Source organism: Doryrhamphus excisus, linkage group LG20 (assembly GCF_037039965.1).
Source record: "Doryrhamphus excisus strain RoL-2023G ecotype Guam linkage group LG20, RoL_Dexc_Guam_v1.1, whole genome shotgun sequence".
Classification (NCBI taxonomy): Eukaryota; Metazoa; Chordata; class Actinopteri; order Syngnathiformes; family Syngnathidae; genus Doryrhamphus; species Doryrhamphus excisus.
The window spans coordinates 6,231,033-6,252,549 of record NC_136376.1 but is presented as its reverse complement, the minus strand read 5'-3'; the positions used below and the strand labels follow the sequence as shown (position 1 = coordinate 6,252,549).

The 21,517-nt window shown below is 43.4% G+C and overlaps 1 protein-coding gene across 1 annotated transcript in view; it reads right to left on the bottom strand.

Annotated features, from left to right (window-relative positions):
- Nucleotides 1-5,570: 5,570 nt before the first annotated feature.
- The window catches only part of meis1b (Meis homeobox 1 b), a 75,921-nt gene continuing 59,974 nt past the window's right edge, over nucleotides 5,571-21,517 (bottom strand). Inside the window, exons 10-13 of the mRNA XM_058058036.2 lie at nucleotides 13,427-13,485; nucleotides 11,506-11,595; nucleotides 10,991-11,097; nucleotides 5,571-6,239 (exon numbers count right to left, since the gene is read on the bottom strand). Of these exons, the coding sequence (XP_057914019.1) occupies nucleotides 11,039-11,097; nucleotides 11,506-11,595; nucleotides 13,427-13,485 (208 nt within the window). The 3' untranslated portion in view covers nucleotides 5,571-6,239; nucleotides 10,991-11,038. The remainder of the gene's footprint in view (nucleotides 6,240-10,990; nucleotides 11,098-11,505; nucleotides 11,596-13,426; nucleotides 13,486-21,517) is intronic.

Genomic DNA, 21,517 nt, shown 5'->3' with positions numbered 1-21,517 from the left:
CATCTTTATCACAGTGTGAGTGAGTGAACGTGTGTGTGTGTGTGTGTCTGTTATTCCAAAAACATACTTTCCCTCCACGGAAAACAAATCTCTCCCTCTTCCTGATTGACTACATTGCTTCTTCTAAACTGTCCATGCTCCATAAATAATGCCACACGGAGCAGAACGCTGCACAGTGAGATCCACCAAAGCCTCCTTCCCACTGCGCTCCTCTCCTGGAAATTTGCTGAGTAAATATGGCCATGAAATCCACAGGCTCAAATTAAAAATGCAGACTTTTATACGACCCACTGGGTTGCTCAAATACAACAGGTATGATGTCAAAGCTCCAACAACACCTTGAAGCTTGTCAATAAGGAGACTTGTCAATTTGGAGGGGCCTGTTATTTGTATGGAATATCATTTTTAGGAGACAGTCTTGTTATTAAACAACCTGCAATGAGAAGAAGACGACATTTAAGACCTAAAGAGACTTTCAATGACAAAATGCAACAGCACACAAATGTTCTTATCCCACAACATTCCAAAACAACACTTTACGTTTTAAAACGTTACAATAGCATGTTGAAAATGAAAATATGTAGTAAATTATGGAATTGTGTGATGAAAGGTTTCCAATTCCACATCTTCTTGTTCAGCCATCTTTTGTGGTGTCATGTTGATGTTGTCCAATGTGGATGGATGTGTTCGTGTTCGCTCCAAGTCGGGTTATTACCAGGGCTAGTGTTTGATGCTAGTGTGACGAGACTGCTATTTTTCAATTTGCTTCTGTGTTTATTTTCACAAAAATCTATGTGTTTTGGCTGCACGGTGGTCAAGTGGTTAGCACACAGGCCTCGCAACTAGTAGGCCCAAGTTCAATTCCACCTTCTGCCATCCCTGTGTGGACTGCTATTTTTCAATTTGCTTCTGTGTTTATTTTCACAAAAATCTCTGTGTTTTGGCTGCACGGTGGACAAGTGGTTAGCACACAGGCCTCACAACTAAGAGACCCAAGTTCAATTCCACCTTCTGCCATCTCTGTGTGGACTGCTATTTCTCAATTTGCTTCTGTGTTTATTTTCACAAAAATCTCTGTGTTTTGGCTGCACGGTGGTCAAGTGGTTAGCACACAGGCCTCACAACTAGAAGGCCCAAGTTCAATTCCACCTTCTGCCATCTCTGTGTGGACGGCTATTTTTCAATTTGCTTCTGTGTTTATTTTCACAAAAATCTCTGTGTTTTGGCTGCACGGTGGACAAAGTGGTTAGCACACAGGCCTCACAACTAGGAGACCCAAGTTCAATTCCACCTTCTGCCATCACTGTGTGGAGTTTGTATGTTCTCCGCGTGCATGCGTGGGTTTTCTCCGAGGACTCCAAATTGTCCATAGGTATGAATGTGAGTGTGAATGGTTGTTTGTCTATATGTGCCCTGTGATTGGCTGGCCACCAGTCCAGGGTGTACCCCGCCTCTCGCCTGAAGGCAGCTGAGGATAAGCGGTTTTCAATTCTATGCTACTAAAATGACATTGGTTTTCCTCATAATATTACCAGTTTATTCAGGTAAAATTGTAACTTTTCTTTGTTAATATTTTGTAAAAAACTTTTTGCATAATTATGATAATATTTTTACTTTGTCAATTAAATTATTGCACATTTTCAGTTGTTTTTTTTTCCCTTGTTAAATTCTATTTTTAAAACCAGCCATGGGCCACAAATGGCACCCGGGTGGAACTTTGGAAACTCCCGCTGTAGACGTTTGTTCCCTACGCTCCTACTTGTTGTTGACGTTGACATCGGCTGCCTTTGATTGCTGATGATTGGCCACCTGTTGCTCTGTTAAAGCCAATACTGTTCCCAGCTGCCCTGATGTCGGACCTGGGTGTAACGTGCAGCCCGGTCACAATCACACCGTTCATGTGTGTGCTTTGCTCCAACCCATCCATTCTTCACTTCATTTCTTCTATGATGTGGTCCATCGCTTTGATATCTTTCTTGGAATCCTGGATAATGTTTTGCAGTGCATTTACTATTTTCCTTTAGATCTTTGATGTCATTCCAGTGCAGTTTTGCGGCCTCAGAACTCTCAGGTCAGCCCAGATTGTGTTATTCATTGTGTGGTTTTTATTTATTTTCTTCATCTCCGAGAGACGTTAGTTGTCTCCTGTAATTCCTGTATTTGATTTGTTGTCTCTTTGCTTCATATTTGTATGTCCAGTTTGATCTGATCTGTCTTTGTCCATTATCTCATCCTCTAAATCTCCAATCTGGGTCGCTAGTATTTTTGAACACATCCATTCTTGTTGTTGAGTTTGCCTCAGCGATCTCTCTTGTAGATTATTTCCGCTGTCTTGTCGTTATTTCTCTTGCCGTCTCCTTCATACATCGTTAATCAGAACCAGGTTACCATATGATTGACGTTCTTCCTTAACCATCTTTTGCATTCCTCGTATGTCTCCTCAGCCGGTACTTGCTGGGCTTTGAGCTCATTTATTGTCACTCTTTGGCGTTGCCTTGCAGGCAGCTGCTTTGAACTTGGCCTGTTAGCAGCTGTTAGCTTGGCTTCCAAATAGTTCCTAACTCTGGTAACGAAAGAACAACTTCGTCGTATAGTATCTTTGTATGTACTGCTATGTACTGTGAATGTAGAGTATGTCTATATGGGGTTAGGATAATTTTTGTCATGTAAATATCACGTTAAAAAGCTCCATGGCTGTGCTTCATGAATAAATGTACTTTAATTTCAGTGTGAAGATATTACTTTCACTTTCATTTTCCTTGCAATGAGCGTTGAGGGTTAAACAAATGAAAGGCCACAACATCATTGTGAGTAAACGTTACTTTCTGGCATGAAATCGGGAGGCTGCAGATAATGAGGGCCTGCAAGCATTAAATGACCAAACAGCCAAGGAGGCATCCCCTGACCCCCGTGCGGCCCCCCTCCCGCATCCATTGATCACCAGCCTTATGAGATAATGCAATTAGAAACATCAATAAGGAGCTGCGAGGGGAATCATTATGTGCTGACAGTGATAAATGATGCTGCACAAAATAGCCGCCTCCTTTCAAACACTCCCCGCGCCCAAGGGGCTTTTGAGGGCCGGGGCCCCGTTGCCAAGGAGACAAAATGCCCCCCCCACCCAACCACCAAACACACTCAACAGTCTCTAGCTCGCCACCAATAGTTTTTTCTCTCTCTTTCTCCTCCTTTTGTTTCAAAGCCAGCTGCCGCCTGACCTTTAGGAGGTAGAATAGTTGCAGCTTAAGGTAACTTTCTCCTGCTGCATCCGCGCCACAAAGTAGTCCCCTTATCAAGTCCCCTCAATTAAATATAAATAATCGAAATGCTACATGACACATATTTAAAAATATTCTTATGTCTTTTGTGTTTGGATGCTCCACAACTAGGATTCTTTATGTACACTTACAGTACACAAATTAGTATTTATATAAAATACACTAACAGGAGACATTAGATCCTATAATGACATCCAATATGGTTTAAAGGTAAAAAAATATGTAAAATACTATATGTTTTTGCACATTAAATGAAAGCAACATGCATATTAGTAGTTGTTATTGTATTTGTAGATTTGTGGTACAACTATACAGAGAACAAAACTATAAACAATGAATATCTGGTTAAATAAATGATATAACAGCATTGTTATTCCTGTAAAGGCCCTCTTGCATATGTTGAACACATACTCTATATGTAGTTCTCATACCTGCAGAATGCATGTGAGTGCTGATTTACATTTAACCCATTTTTACATGTACATATACTACGTACGTGTTGCAGTAAATTCAATGAATATCATGAATTTAATTCATTACTGCCATACCAGAGTCCATTATTGTTAAAGGCATGCTTGCAAAAACACACACATACACATGGTGCATTACATGTTTGTTTTTTTGTAGGCCCACGTGCACAATGTGATGTGTCACTACCATGAGTGTTTATATTTTACCTTAAAAATGAATCAATACAAAAAAAGAGTGTATTGGTTATTTACTGGAGTTTGAAATGTAGGTCAGCAGTGCTTCTTAAAACTTGGCCTATATGAAAATATATACATTGTCATTATCTAGGGTGATGTTATTTCAATTTGATTTAACTTATTTGTATAATTATAGGTTTTGAAGCGATGTATAAATATATATAACGGACGTGAGACAAATAGAGAGACTTGAATCCATTTTTACATCGTCATAATAAGTGTGTTGATATTGGAGGAAAGTAAAGTTCAGTGGATGTTAATTTCATATATAAAATCGGCACTATTTGTAAAGTGCTAAAGTTAAAAATTAGTTTTAAAACCGCGACTTGATAGAAGTAAGAAAATCTAAAGTAAATATTACATTTGAAGACAACAAAATCACTCGGTAAGCTGATTAAAATCATTTTCTCGTTTGTATTCGCAACATCTCGTCCTTGCGTCTATTCGTTATTATAAATCATCACTCAAAAAAAGAAAAGAATAAAAGAATTTTAAACATTTATTACAATAGCGTCCCGTCAAAACGCCCCCCCCCCCCCCCCTCTCGAAAAAATAGTTTCGCCGAGGTCTTTCCCCCGGTCGTCAGTTATCAGGCCTCCCCTAAAGAGGGCAGTCAAAGACGGGCTTTGCCTCCTCCGTCTCCTCGGATTCCTTCAGGCCGCCTCAGGAGTCCTCAGCCTCGGCTCGGAGGTGTCAGAAGCACCGCCCCCTTTTTGTCCGGTTTCGTTAAAAAAATTGAAAATTAAAAACAGCGCCTCGGTAAAAGGGCGAGGACTTACCTGTACGTTAAATCCTGCATATTGTGATGAAATAATTCTTGGAAGAAAATCATCATGTGCGTGTTCCTTTAAGAATAAAAGCGTCTGTACATAAAGACTAACACTGTAGGTAGATGTCATCATGGCTGAATCTAATTGTATTTAAATACACTTTAATAAAGGTATGGACGATTGTAATTTGAATGCTTTTATTTATCGACCCTTCAAAGTAAAAGCACATCTGTTTAGGACTTTTATAAGTAAATAAAAAAGAAGTGTAGTATAAATGTCAAGTGTGTTCAGTTGTAGCTCCCTCTAATAAGTCTGCATTTTAACGTTGCAGGGTCTAGATGTCTTTTATAGTTCAACTGTTTCCTCAGTACTGCTAATTTATTGTAAGAAAATAATTTTTTGGATATAAAAAATGACCTACCAGGTGCTCAAGATGCATATAAACTGCTTCCTTGCTGCTGCGATGAATGACCGGCATGTTGACTGCCCAATGATTGGATGAACAGTAAAACCTAACACGATAGGATGGCGGAAGTTAAGCGGAATGGTACATTCCAGATTTAAAAAATGTTAGTCAGCATGTATACTGTTTGTCTTACCTGTGGCTTGTTTCTGTTGGAGTCCCGCCTTCTTGCAGGGTTTGTCAATCATGTGCATGCAATGATTAGTCAATAGATCCATGCAGCAGCAAGGATTAGAGTATTTGTTATTTAATATCAAATAGAAAGAAGTCATATTTCCACACACACACACACACACACTCACACAGATATGTTTATCGTTTGTAGTAAGGGAGCAGAAAAAAGGAGCAAAGAGCCTTTTTTAAAAAAATCTATTAGAAACAACATAATATGCAGAACAATACAATAGCATTTACAATACTTAAATTCCCAGTTCTTGTGAGAGTCCAGCATCATTTTACAACACTTTACAGTATATTTTCTCTCACTTTCTCCTCCCACCTCCCAAAAAATGGGCTTGATATAGTTTTTTATATTTTTGAAAGTCTTTCCTCGCCGTATTTTCTTGATTTTCTTTTTTCAACTGGGCACTCTTTTTGGTTTGTCAGTGTCCTGTCAGGTTTACAGACATTGGCTTCTCCTCCCAAAGAGCGCAGCGCTCGTCAACAGGAAGTCTCTGTTGTTTGTGTTGCCCTGAAAGAGGCCGGAACACCTCAGTGGGCGGAGCCAAAAGGGTGCACAGGTGTGTCTCTGTCACAATCAGAATGAAAGGACCGGTCCTTGCGACGGGCGGCGGTGAGGGGGTGTGGGGTCACCAAAGAACAAGCAAGGAGCGGGAAAGGGCACGTTGGTTTGGTTCATCTTTGAAGAGCAGACAAATTGTAAAGTCCAAGGGCCTTGGAAGTGCACGGGAAGGAAGTAAGATGCTGTTGTTGATGTTATGGGGAAGTCAGTGAATCTGGTCTCCCTCGTAAATCCGTAGGCCTCTGTGTGACAGGTGACCTCCTGCTGTGCCCCGCGGTCCTGACGACACAAATGACAAACTACAGTCAACTTTACTGACAGACAGACAATCGCTTATAAAAACACTTTTAAGGCAAACACACATCATAGATACAGTCATACTGTAGACTGTAGATGATCACCTCAAATGAGCTTTGGATGCATTCAACTCAACTTTATTTGTGTTCACAACAACAGTAGCTGGGACAAAATTCCTTAAAGATTCAAGAAAGAAGTGCTTGACATGACACCAGGATCATTGTGCTGTTTTTGGGACCTACAACAAAAATTCTAGTCAAAGATCCTCTGTATGACAAGAGCTGTGCTGTTTTTAGGACCGCAAAAGGTCTGGTCAAAGATCCTCTGACAAGTGATGACAAGTGTTCTGATGTTTTGGGGACTTACTGAAAAAAATGTTAGTCAAAGATCCTGTATATATGTCAAGAGAACTGTTCTGTTTTTAAGACAAACCCGCAAAAATTCTAGTCCAAGTTCCTCTACATGATGACAAGAGTGTTCTGACGTTTTTTGGGTCTTATTGAAAAAATGTTAGTCAAAGATCCTCTATATGACAAGAGAGCTGTTCTGTTTTTAGGACCACAAAACGTCTAGTCAAAGATCCTCTACATGATGACAAGAGTGTTCTTTGTTTTTGGGACTTACTGAAAAAATGTTAGTCAAAGATCCTGAATATGACAAGAGAGCTGTTCTGTTTTTAAGACCTCAAAAGACCACAAAAATTCTAGTCAAAGATTTTCTATATGACAGGAGTGCTCTGCCATTTTTAAGAATCTAGTGCAGAAATTCTAACAGGAGTTCTCTGCAGTTTTTTTTTTAGAAATCAATCACAAACATTCCAGTCAAAGATTGTCGAATGCTCTGCCTTTTTAAAGGCCCTCATGTGATCTTCTATATGACATGTGGTGTTTTGCTTTTTTTTGGCACTCTATTGCCAAAAATACTAGTCAAAGATCCTCTATAGAACAGGTGCCTATTCATATTACGAATATACTGCAAAAATGCTAGTCAAAGAGCCTCTATATGACAGGAGCGTGCTGCTATGCAGAGGAATCTACTGTAAAACTGTTGCTCAAAGATCCTCTACAAAGGACAGACGAGTGTTGCTGTTTTTGATCGCAAAAACACTTATCAAAGATCCTGTATGAGACAGCGTTCCGAGGACTAACGAGAGCCAATGCATGTGGTCAAAAATAGCAATGTAGAACGGAAAGGTGACTGAAGCAACATGAATGCATGTGTTCACACCAGCAAACGTGTGGGGGTTAGCACAAACAGGGCTAATCTGGGTCAGAACAGCAAGTGCCGCCTGCCCTTCACCAGGCGGGGGCGTTTAAGAGCGATGGAGGGGGTTTATTTGTTTACTGTGTTAATCCTGCACCCTTGCTAATGCTACTTTAACAGTAGGAGACGGCTTAGCCACCAAACACACACACACACACACACATTCCACGTAATCTGTTGCATTGTGGAAATATTACATTGTATATTAGCGGTACAACTGTTTGGTCGCCAAGCTAACCACGGTAGCGGCCATTCGTTTCTGCTTGAGCACCGAAGGCCTTTGTCGGCAAAATCAAAGAGGCCACTGATAGTGTTGTTGAAAGTCTTACACAGGGAGGGGGGCACTTATTGGGGAATTTTTATTATCATCTGCAATCCTTAAGTGAAGATAGCTTGTGTGGTGTGGTGAGGTGTCAATGCAATACAGTACCATGTACAGTACCATATACAGTACCATATACAGTACCATATACAGTACCATATACAGTCATACAAAACATATCCTTGTGGATTTTGTCTGGCGCCAATTCAACCAATCCCTCCAAATGATGCTCTGTCTCAACGTCCCCTCATATTTTGGTCAATCATTGTTATTAATTGTATTTTTGTGCCCTGCTATTGGCTGGTTGACCAGTCCAGTCCAGTCCAGTTACAAAAAACAATTACAAACGTAATTCTCTTGAGAAAATAAACCACCCTGGAGTTCTCTTTAGGTTTGATTCCCAAATTTAGAGCAGTCGGACAAAAAAAAAAAAAGACCGGATCCTGAAATTGGTGTTTAAGGGCTCATTCATTAATTAGGAAGCAATCATTATTAAATGTTGATATCGTCAGCACTGAAAGTCAAATTTATCGTAAAATGTTAAATCCATACTTTGGTTTTGCATGAGGCCTATAATGAGTACAACCTGACGACAGGAGTCAATCCAGTCCCAATAAAGGTCTTGACGGGGTGCACATTGCTAATAAGGTTTACCACTAATAAGCCAATCAATACATCGAGTTCCCGCTCTCATGCTCGGGGGATGGGGGGGGGGGTATTCCTGTGGGGACATGTCAACATTTGCAGGGAGAATATGAGGTGCTGCGTTTGTTCGTAGTAAAAGTTTATCCAACAGGAATGGTGTGTGTGTGTGTGTGTGTGTGTGTGTGTTGGGGGCATTTTGACCCCTCAGTTGAGGGTTAAATTTGCGCTTAATGATTGGAGCAATGAATTGTGGGACAAAGGCTCTCCAGCCGAGATCAGGGGCCGTTACAGGCGACGTTCACTCAAGCGTTCCAAGAGGAGCTATCTGGGAATGGCCGGGAAAATCAATCCCAAATATTCCAAATACATTCATGTCATGCTAGCATATGTGGATGTGCTTGAATGACGTATGGACAATAAGTTGCTCGGTCCTGTCTTAACCCCTGCACAGCGTTTTGCTTGATGGCGGCCATGTTTTTCAACTTTTACGTGCATGTACTTGACTGTCCCATTTTGGTGTGTACCAAATTTTCTGGTGATTTGGCAAAACACCCTAAAATGTTTTGTAACGGGTGTGAGAAATTGCAAGTTAATTGAACTTTAGGGTTTAACAACAGTGCCACCATGTGGTGAATTTATCAGAAAAGTAACAAACAGCACAGTTGAGGTGCACATTTTGACCAATTTTCACACTATTGCTTTTTTGTTTCTTCACACGACTGTAGGCTGTGCGCCATCGTTAATTCGTCCAATGTCGCTTTGAAGTAAAAAAAAAAAAAAAGTACAGCTTTGGGCGAGCACCCGTGGCTAATTTCACGCAAAAGGGGAGAGGGGAAACAGGGCCAAAGGTCACATGAGAGTCATTTCTGTGGCTTTTCAAAGGATCGCTTCTGCTCGACTTGGCGGACTTCATCTCTGCTGACAGGTGTATTGTTTCGCAAGGGGATGTAAGCGGTGCAATAACGCCGGTCGCTAAGCAGCACTAATTGGCTTTCGCTTTAACTAATGTTGCAATGTGACTGCTTCATATTAAGAAGAAGGAGGAGAAGAACTCCTTGTGGCCCAACGGTAAAAAAAAGCTCAGCCATGCTAATGGAAAATGTTGATAAAATATAATGACCCAGTGCTGTCTTAATCAAATAAGCCCCCCCACACCGTTTCTATCATCATAACCTATTAATGCAATTGGTCACAAAAGAATATCAGCCATTACTTTCATCCTCTCATTGACCTAGAAAGACAGAGTGACGGCTAAAAGCTAGCTGATGAAGCTGTAAGGAAAGTCTCCACCCCTCTTTCTTTCCTCCCTTGGTCCATTCCATCCTTCCCAATCTCTGCCCCTCCTCCTTGTCATTTACTCCACTCTCGCTCGCTCGCCCGCCTCCCTCCCTCCTTTCCTCCCTCCCTTCACAGTCTTTCTTCCTCGACTGCCTCCTCATCTTCGTTCGTCTCGCGGAGGATTCCTCTGGTGGCCCAATTACGGGATTCAGCAGGCAAATTGAGGCTGTTTAAAGCGGGGTCTGCTGGGAAGACGAGCAGCTGCTGGAAGGAGGCGGCTTGGACACGGACAGCCAGCCCTCGTGTTTACACACACACACACACACACACACACACATAAACACACACACTTAGTGTTTCTGTAGCTACGTCTCCTCGACTAACGATGACATTGGTTTGGACATTTTCCGTCTTTGTTGTGCTGGTGGACATTAGCCACTAGAAACAAGGGGTGGTAAGTTTTATTTTATTTTATTTTTTTTTATGGAGACACACTCTGTGGAGGGTTAATGGTCTCTATTTTGGTAAACTGAATAAGTCAAATCCATTGGTCACACCTCCGCTGATGGCATATTTAATTTGGATCTAGTCAATTAGGCCCAGCTAAGCTGCATACCCTGCTGGCTACCTCCTCCATTTTGCACTGGTTTGCGTCCCCTCCCTGTGCCAGGAGTAATCCTATTACCATACACACACACACACACACTTGCAGACATATACATACATACAGTATGTGCCCACACAGACGGCGCATACGCTTCCAAACACAAACCCCGAGTGGCCGTCAATACGACACTGTTACCACGCCAGGCTTGTATACATCCAAGAATTATGTGGGAGTTATTTGGGCCCCCAGGGCAAAAGAAAGAGAGAGAGAGGGAGAGGTGAGATTTTAAAAGAAAAATTGACCTACTGTGAAAAAGGGGATGGGGTGGGGGGGGGGTTGTTTTTAATGTACTATGACCAATGTGTGCTTCAATGAGACTCATTGAACGCATTAATTCATGACACTTTACCTCTGACCATGACTGTTTATGGTTCTATACTTTGTTGCCATGGCGATACGGTACACCCCCGACCCCCCCTTTCCCTTACTACCCGTCCATGACCCCCTATGCCGTCTTTACCCAGTGACAAATAGTTTATCCTTTCCTTGATAAAGCTACCTTCATCACAAAGCGGTGCTGTAACAACAATAGCATTAAACATACAAAAAAGTACTTACGTTCGCCTCTGTGTTGTGATTGGTCGGCCCCAGTGGGCGGGGGCGGGGCTACATGTAGTGCCATTGACCTTCCATGCCCATGTTCATACCCATGCCGCCCATTGGTCCTGGAGGAAGACACACAATATAAATATCAATGCAATGCAAAACATAAAACCTTTATATGGGATCTTTGTAGACCACCACAATGAATTCCACAGGGCATTCTCCAATACAATGTGGAGATGTGGCTTAAGGAGACTGTACATGAAAATGTTCTCAGGTCTGGAGGGGCCTACTAATTCATGGGAGGGTGCAGGGGTGGAATCTTCAGATAGAGGAAGAGGAGGAGTACATGTTGAGTGGGAGGGTCGAATCTGTGATTGTTGACACCTGTTTTTGTCGGGAGGGGGCACGGTGAAATGTTGATGCTAGTGCGGGGGCGGTGCATGATGGGAATGTGAAGTCAAGTGACTTGATAAGGAGGAAGACCACAACCAGCGAGGAAAGATGGCGACGCGGAGAAAAAGCCTTACCAGGTGGTCTGATTCCCATGTGCTGCTGGCCGTCCATGACGAAGCCCCCCATGGGCTGGCCATCTGGGTTATAGGGAGCTCCTTGACTTACTGTGGAGAGGGGAGACAGAGGCAAGGGCGGGGGGGCACAGAGTGGTCAATTAGTGCTTTTAATTAAGGCTCAGTGGCCGAAGCGGGATCGTCTGTTGGCCGCTGCACGCACAGGTTGTCTTTCAACCGCCTTTCTGCTCCATGTCTGCTACGCACGGTAAGCTCCTGGTAGACTTTAATGCTTAATGAGGTCTAACCCTGCAGAGCCCCTCATACACTACCCTAGGTCACTACACTCTCTCAAGGACTCTCCTTTGAAAGACGGCGGTTACATGCATACACTGTGTGCACCGTTATTAGTCAAAGTGTAATCTTGTCTTTAAATACAGTGCTCTGGCTCAATCCTAAATGCTCATAAAGCTCAAAGCTCAATATTAATAGTCAGCTTAGGAGAATATATACAAGAAAAACATCTCTTCTTGCAAGAAAAGTGTGCTGACTTGCCAGTATAATGAAGACAAACACTGAAATATAAATTGTCCATTATATTCCATTGACCTCATTGTCAATGTTTTAGGGGATCAATAATGAACTGTTCCAGGGTCAAACTGTGACCATCATTAAGAGTTATTTACTATATAAACTATGTGGGCACAGAAAAGCCAAAGAAAAAGTCAAGTTAAGGAGTGTAGAGGCTCGTCGTTGTGAGGAGTGCTTTGAGATTTTGTCAGACTATTCATTCATTCATTTTCTACCGCTTATCCTCACGAGGGTCGCATGGTTGCTAGAGCCTATCCTAGCTGTCATCGGGCGAGAGGCAGGGCCAATCACAGGGCACATATAGACAAACAACCATTCACACTCACATTCATACCTATGAACAATTTGGAGTCGCCAATTAACCTAGCATGTTTTTGGAATGTGGGAGGAAACCGGAGTACCCAGAGAAAACCCACCCACACACACACATGAGATTCAAACCCAGGTCTCCCTGTCTCCTGTATGTGTGGCCAATATGCCAACCACTGTACGGCTTGTATATTTAGACTTTATTCTTGTAAAATTACAGTTTAAAAAAACGGCTGCGGTTTTTTAGTTTCCTTGTTAAACTCGTTTTTTATAACAAGCCTGTATGTTTTTGGAATTTGGGAGGAAACCGGAATACCCGGAGAAAACCCACGCATGCACGGGGAGAACACGCAATCTGTCTGACTTTAGAAGTGTCTTTTTCAACGTTTAGATTGATTTCCGAATTGTTACGGCCGCGGGTACCATTTTTCCGTTATCATTGTACTGCTTGCTGGTTATCAGGCTATCCCACCCTCACCGGGAGGATAGCCTGCTAGCTAGCACAATGCTGCTATGTACTATGTAATGTAAACACCTGGCCACAGAACACAAAGCCCGGGATAAAGTGCCGTTGTGTCGTAAATTGGTATGCGCGGACGCAAGCGCACGGGCAATAAGTGAAACCCGATAGCATTTGCCACAATTGTTGCGCCCTCATAGAAATCCACTTAGCTTCCATTTAGGCCGCTCGGGGGTCACTCAAGCAAAAGCAAGCGCTCAGGCCCTCCGAATGCCTTTGAACTTTACTGCGCCCCTAATACCACCCCGACCTATGACCCCTATTACAGGTAATAAAGTTTACAGCAGTCCAAACCTAGCTGTGCACCAGTGGGTGGGGGGCTCCCTAACCCTAGCTCCCTAAAAAAGCCACAAATGGGGACAGGCTGGCAGGGGAGGAAGGGGGGGTAAAAACAGGTCTGGAGCCAAAAAGCCAAACAACGGTCACCCGAAAAAAGAAACAGAGGGGAGGAGGAGTTGAAACAAAATGTCTTCTTTGTCTTCAGTACTGCAGAGCGCTTGATACGTTAAATATCAGACTGACCTGCACGGTTTGACTGGTCAATCATAGGCTGGACTATTCTCCTCCTGGCGTTGATGAACCTGGAAGAGACAGAACGAGATGAAATCAAGTTAGTACGGCGATGGCGACCTTGAAAAGTACATTGCTATTACATGTAATCGCATTCATGAAAACAGTGTCAAAAAAATAACAACACATTTTACGTTATACCATGGTCAGTAGGTGGCACTAGATAGACCTCAACTATTTTAACTGTTGACATAACTGTGAAAATATACTAAATGTATAATTAAAGCACACACATATTTGAATCGCCCACATTCACACACACACACACACACACACGGTGACCCACTCTTGCCTGGCTGGGCTCGACCCCTTGTGAAGTGACCCTTTGACCTGTGATGACCCTGAGGAGAGAGGGCTCTTGGGGATTTTGTGACGTGATTTATGTGTTCCTGCTGTTGCCCTTGCCGCACTCTTGTATTTCATCTCTAAAAAGGGGGAGTATTAGCCCCACTGAAGGAAACAAAAGTCCTATAGCCGCTGCACCTCCTTTAGAAAAGGAGCGTTTAAGGGGTCAGAGGGAGGAGGAGGAGGAAGAGGAGGAGGAGGACGTGGAGCTGAGGAGGAAAGGAGGAAAACAAAAGGACACTTGCCTGTGAATGTGTTTGACCCCTCATGACTTGAATGCATCGCACTTGTTTTATGTCATGGAAAGGCTCATTTTATGCACTTATTGCTTAACTTCTCCACTATGGAAGAAGGGAAGGAGAAAGTTAGTCTTGTAATAAATGACGCGCACCAGTGACGGAGCAAAATTAAAAATGGGTGCTTTTTTTTTACACTAAAATGATGGATTTTTTTGGAAAGGAGTGGAGGGCAAAGGGAGCGAAAGAGGAATGCGAGAATGCACTGACATGGCAGAACACCATCAAATGAGAGAACGTCTGGAGTTTTATCACCCCCCCCCCCTCCTTTTGCAGGCCTGTTTTGCTGGGGGAGATATGGGAGTGCAGGAGGGAAGGAGTGTCGAGGAGCATTCCACTAACTCCTCTCCTCTGTGGGCCCTTTATAGGAGGTCAACTCGGGGCCAGCTCCGGCTAACTGTTGACCTCTTATTGTCACACCCCCCCCACTGCCTATCCTATATATTTTTTTTTATATATATTTCTTTTTTTATTCCGTGCAGATGCTGATGCAAATGCAAGGATGTGGATTTCTTAGAAAGTCAAGCCAGTACTTTACAGCTTTACAGTGTGGTCAGTGGAACTACTACATACAAAACTGCATAGAAAAAGTGCTGCTTTTTAAGAGTGAAGCATTACGCCTACTATTTTCCTTCATGTATGTGTTTCCTTGGCCTTGTTTTATCACTTCTTATCATGCCGGGCCTCTCTCTGGTCCACCACACTGGATAAACTCACCCCCCAACCTCCCCTGCAACAACCTCTCGCCAGTTTCCTGTCCCTGACGTGCCCGTATCTGAGGCCAGATGCACCATGGGGCCTGGAACAAAGGATAAAATGCCTCTCATAATAGCAGCCGGGGGAATGGAGCGGCAGAATGGCAAAAAAAGAGGAGGAGGAGGAGTGAGAGGGGAAAAACAGCAAAGCAGACACTCTTGCTGTGACCGTTAATAAGCTGAGAAGCAGTGTGAGAAGAGAGGTGAGGGAGAGGAGAGACCGCAGCCTTCTTTTTTTGGATAGGGAGTGAGACTTCACCTTAGCACGACCCCCGGGTGCCATAGGGCCAACGTTTACAGCTGCTACACTCCCTTGCCGCCCTTGGCAACACAATGAAGTGCGCAACAATAGCTGCGCTATTTTGGCAAGACGCACCACACCGATGCGTCCATTTGGGACCAAAACACAGAGAGAGAGAGAGGGGACAAGATGGATGGTGACCCCGAATTAAAAAAAAAAAAAAAAAGCAGCTTACTGTGGGAGCAACAGCACACATGCCGTCCATGTGTTGGACCACAACATACAAGACCACGACGTCCTCCAGACTACAGTGGAACCTCAACCTTTGAATGCCTTTCCAATTTAGGAACAATACACACACAAACTAACCGTCATCAAATGAGACGCCAGCACAAGATAAGGGTTAACTACATAAAAGTGTGTTAATAATAAGTTAGTTATTGTGCAATTCCAGACTATCTAGCAGCCGCCGGAAAGAGCCCACGTAATCACAACAGCATGTGCTAACATGCTAACAAAGTAGCAAAGAGTCAAAGTGATATTGCCGGTGTGCATTTTTGGTTAAAGTCTGACAGTACAAAACTTGGTATGCACAAGTTTCCTGTGATGGCACCGAACTGAGGAAGTTTAATACTATACATACAAACTCATCTCACATTTGAAGCAGCATCACAAGGGAAACTCCCACGGGAAATAAGTCATTATTTATCAAAGACCAGACACTGTCAGTAGTGAATAAAGTTGGGTACCTCGCTATATTATGCTTAACTGCCACTAATTGATCAAGCCTTTTGGAACATTCCACAATACAAAATAAGTACTAAAAGTATAAATGATTTGTGCTGATAATTGTATATTCGGATCAGAACTGAAAAGGTTGTATTGTCCATGAATGAGTGAGTACAGGGTCTTTACTCTGGGTAACTTCTTTTTACACTTTTACAGAATTACCAATGTATCATCGTCATCTTAGTTTCATTCCACTGTTTAACTTATTGTTACACTTGTATGGCCAAATGTTACCTAAAACATTTACCTGGACAGTGAAATGTTTTATGATGGTCACATATTGACCCCGGAACAGATTATTTGCATTTACATTATTTCCTATGGTTGCTCCAGTGATTGCTCATGTCTGCATCCATCCTCCAGACTGGTCGGTAAAGAGTGGAACTGATTGAGATTGCCAATGTCCTATTCTCATTACAACCAACACACACCAGACAGTGAGACACTATACACACACACACACACAGGTGTACACACAGCGCACGTGAAATGGCCAATTAAAAGCAAGAAATTGTCTTTTTCATCAGCTGCCTTCAGCGTGTGACCAATTAGGAGGTAATTTAATAACGAGCAGTGGAAAGATGCAGATTGGATATACAAAAGGTTACTCTGCTAGCTGGTTGATTTAAATTCATGGTAAAAACACACACACACACACACGTGTGCACACTGAGCAGGTCTTAGCCTATTTTGGTGCCCGCCAACAGTGATGTGTGTGATGCATATTCAAATCTTAGCAAAGGGCTGCAAATAACTCTGCTAACCACGCAGCGTTGCTGGCTGCCAATCAAGGTGATTTAAGAGCGCCACAGAGAAGGCGGAGGACGTGGTGGAGCTTATCATCAGGTTGTCAGTGCACAGCCAACATCGATTGTTTGCTCCTCAGCTGCAATTAACGCCTCGCCCACACACGTGCAAAGTCACAGTAACTTTTACGGAAAGAAATATAAGTTATTAACAGTTAGAGTTAGGAGTCAAAACAGCCTGCGGGACGCACATTGGACAGCTCTGCTTTAAAGTATAGAAATGCTGTTCATCAAGATTGTGGTAAAATGAGTTGGGGGGGGCGGGGTAGAAGGTGTGCTACATTACCTGCAGCACTGTGCGAGATATAAATACACGCACTTGTCCGCACTTGTATTGAAGCAAGAGTGTGCAAAACACATTTAACAAATAAGCACGGCTGCAAGGTCACGCAGGGGTCACTTGGCGTCTTGCACCACTGGGGAAATTGGGTGCGTATGCCAGGCTGTTATTAGTCAGGGGGCCTGTGTTTAGACATGCGAGAGGCACATCTTGCGCACGCGCGCACACACACGCTTATGAATGTGACACAAGGAAACATAGGAAAACTGTGAAATTTAAAAGAGGGCTTTAAAACGAGAGCTGTCATGGGGGTCACCGAATCCCCCCCAACATATAAAACACACACATGCACATACAGGTGTCCAGCGTTCGTTAGGAGTGACATGAATCTACCATTAAACTGCTTTTACAGAGTAGGGAGACGAGTTGGACGAGTGTACACAAACACAACATTCGCACTGCTGATGTACAGTGAAACCCGATAGAACAGGGCTATTCAATTGGCAACAAAAACCTAAAGAAAAAGCAAAACCGCCGTACAGTTAATCCTGTCACAATTTTGGTCAAATTCCGAAAGTACGGCCTCGGGGCCATCACAATCTTCCACCCCAAAAAAGGACGCTGCTGCACAAGACAAATCGTGCAGCACATCTCCGTATTACACGCAACATTTGATCCGCATGCAGGACTTGATTGCAGCCAGTTCGGCTAATCCCCAAGTTGCGGTTGCCATAGTGACACCAATAACAGGCAGCGTCAACAAACCTACACTTGATGACATCACTCACATACAGTAAAGGACGTGAGGGCTTTTTTTTCCTTTACATTTATCCGCATTTTAGCCACTATTTGTGTCCGAGCTGGCAACTTTTGGTATTTACACAAACAGCCATCTTGATTAAAAAACAATGAAGTTCAAATGAAGTTAAAGGCAGGTTTAGCCTCAGGTAATGTTCTGTGAGGTGTGTTGTGAGGATTGGGGGGAGGGGGGGTGCTGTGCATGTGGACACCTCCTACGTGTTCCTGTTGGCCTAAAAAGACATGTCTACACAAGCTAAAGAATGTGGAGGAATTAGTTTTTTATTTTAAATGTGATTTACAGGTGGGGGCACGGCTGTCTAGTGGTTAGGGTGCAGACCTCACAGCTAGGAGACCAGGGTTCAATTCCACCCTCTGCCATCTCTGTGTGGAGTTTGCATGTTCTCCCCGTGCATGTGTGGGTTTTTTCCGGGTACTCCGGTTTCCTCCCACATTCCAAAAACATGCTAGGTTAATTAGCGACTCCAAATTGTCCATAGGTATGAATGTGAGTGTGAATGGTTGTTTGTCTATATGTGCCCTGTGATTGGCTTGCGACCAGTCCAAGGTGAGGAAAAAGTGGTAGAAAATGAATGAATGAATGATTTACAGGTCAGGGGTGGGGGGCGGGGTCATACCGACAGTGCATGTTTGGTGTTTATTTGTAGTGGCCAGCCACAAATAAATTGGACCACCAAAGACTCAATTTGGTACAACCTGTTCACACTTGCTCATAAACACATTCTAATGGGATTGCGGTGACTAGCAATTGTGCTAAGAAGATAGCGCTTTTTTTAATTTAAATGCATCATATCCCATTGTAGAAATAAAGCAAACAAAAAAATACAGCAAAAAGGCATAATCGCGGGTATGCTGGAGCCTATCCCAGCCAACTTCGGGCAAGAGGCGAGGCAAAGCAGGGACTGGTCACCAGCCAATCACAGGGCAGATATAGACAACCAATCAGTAACACTCACATTCATACCTATGGACAATTTTGAGTCGCCAATTACGGTAATGCATATGAAAACTGACATATGCATGGGGAGAAAATGCCCAATTGGGGATTCAAACCCAGATCTCCTGCCTGTGTGGCCAATGTGCTAAGCACAAGTACGTAGATAAGACAAAAGCGGCAAGCTGGCGCAGTTTCAGCTACAAACAAGCAAAAATAAAAATACCAGTCATCATTCACACTGTTCAAACTCGCATGCAACCGACCACCACCACAAATAGACAGTAAACATCAACCAGAGGGGCTTAGGAGGACATTTGTAGCTTACTAGCAGTCCCAACAGAGGTGTGTAAACCAGCCTGACGGAAAGTAGGCCTCCTCAAATTCCATCACACACGCTCACATACACAAAACAAGTTCTCGAGTAAACGAGTTGCTCGCCATCATCAGGCTGAACCGGCAGACCCGACTCACTCCACCTGTTTGCCAGGTGCGAATTTATTATTTTTATAATTTTCACGCGATCTTCTGACTATGTGGCCTACATGCTAACCACTCGTTCACGGTGCGGCCTGCGATAAGAAGTAAAAACTTAATTGGAAAATGTAACGGTGCTAATTAGATACCCCAGTGGTTTATTTCTGCACTGTCCCAATCCGCAACAAAGAGACAAACAAAGTAAACACATTGTAAAAAATAATATTTTCTTCTCTTGTTGCCATCTCTCCTCTATTGGTCCTTGCAGAAATCCAATGATCATGCCCCTCCCTCCTTAAGTAACTTGGACCCGTGTATGTTCACCCTGTCTATGCTTTTAAGATGTTGCTAAAAGCGACCTTATTGACCAAACAATGGCTTGCCGAGGCTTAAACGCCGCCTTTAAAGCGCCATGATTAAATTGCATGCTGGAAGGGGAAGAGTGGGGGGGTGGGGTGCACCGACAAGGGAAACCTGATGACCCCTGCATTGATTTTTACATCAGCGGAGCGTTAGCGCAACTTAGCGTAGAGTAGGAAAATAGGAGCGTGTGTGTGTGTGATGTTCAAGGACAACAATCACTTCCGTATGTGTGTGTGTGTGTGTGTGTGTGTATGTGTGTATCACACGCGCAACTAATAACGTGAGACAGCGCCTGCTGACTAACACCTTTAGAGCATAATGACACTAAATGAGTGTGTCAAACGACAAACCGCAACCATGACAATGAAGGTGCACAATTCCTGACATGACACCTGCTTGTTTCCTGGTGAAATATGAGCGGGAACAGAAAGAACATGCGTGTGTCACATGACGCACAGACATTTTCCTTCTGGTAACAACTGTATGACGTGAAACACGGTAAGAACAATCCCTACAACTGTATCCAGGACGCACTTGAACACACCACAAATACAGCAGCTGGGAAATGTGCATTCATTTGGCAACAGGAAAGGAAATAACCAGAATGTTAATGTTAAAATGGTGCCAAAATATTGTTTATATGCAATATGAAATACTTCTCAGTGTATTGAATTTAAAACTATGTATGTTTAAGTGCGGTTTAGCTAGAAGTAAATGCTAACAGGCTAGCTGAGTGCTCTACACTTGACTGACCTGTCACATGACACTCTAGGTCCATTTCAGGACACCGTGGTGTAAAGTGTACCACCAGCACGATGACGGGCGGGCATGCGTGCACACTCCCTCCCTCTCTCCCTCCCTCCCTCCCTTCCTCCCTCCATTCAAATTGAGCCTCCCCGGTGCGGCTCCGGGCTGCCAATAATTCATGAGTGATCCGCGCCCCTCGCCGGCCTTTAGCATTTTTTATTTAATCTGCTGAGCCTCCGCTGCTGCTGCGCGCTTCATCAATAATACACACCGACATGTGTGTTAACACATCCACCGGGCGCGGGAGTGCACGTGAGGGACATAGCGGGGGCGGCACAAGAGGGAGGGTGGGCGGCGTATAATCATGATCATGAAACACCTTTTTTTTTTTAACTTGACTTTTCCTAAAATTTTACATAATTTCATTATGGCGGGGTCACACCACTAGGTTCATCCCATAGATTTCTATGTAAAATGTGCCCTTTGATTGTTATTGCAGCTATTTCCTGTTCAGTGCTAAGTAAGCTTCAAAATAAAAGTAGGATTTTAGTCCAGCAAACAACAAATTGCATTAATTTTCGATTTGCTAGCCGCCAGAAGATAGGTTAGCACATGTAGCAAAGCTTTATTGTCACTGTAATCAAGACGTAGAACAAAATTATGGCAGGAAGAATATGAAAAAATAATATTACATGTAATAAGCTTTTGAAATAGCTTTAGCGTGTCGGTTTATTGAAAAGTTGATTAACTCTGAAAATAGACGAGCTTGATAATGAATTTTGAATCATTTTGAGCGTGTGAAATGCTGACACACAGCTCGCCAAATTGACTCCACCAAATCAGTGGGTCAAGAGGCATCACAGGGGGTTGCCATGGAGACACCCATTGGTGACGGCTGTAGCTGGATGACACAACTACGACACAACAATAACAACAATGTCTGCGAAATGGCAGCCATCTCCCCACATAACCCCCCCTCTCCCTTGTCTTTACGTCTCCATCACAACACACACACACACACACACACACGACTAAGTGAGTAGGGGAGCAGCAGGATCCCAGCATACTGGCTTTAACAACTAATTCCGCTTAGATTAACCCTCCCCACCCGCCACCCCCCACATCAGGGTGTGTTTCCTCCCATCCCCCCCCCCCCTCCCAACCCAGCAATAAAAAAAAATAACAAAGCCT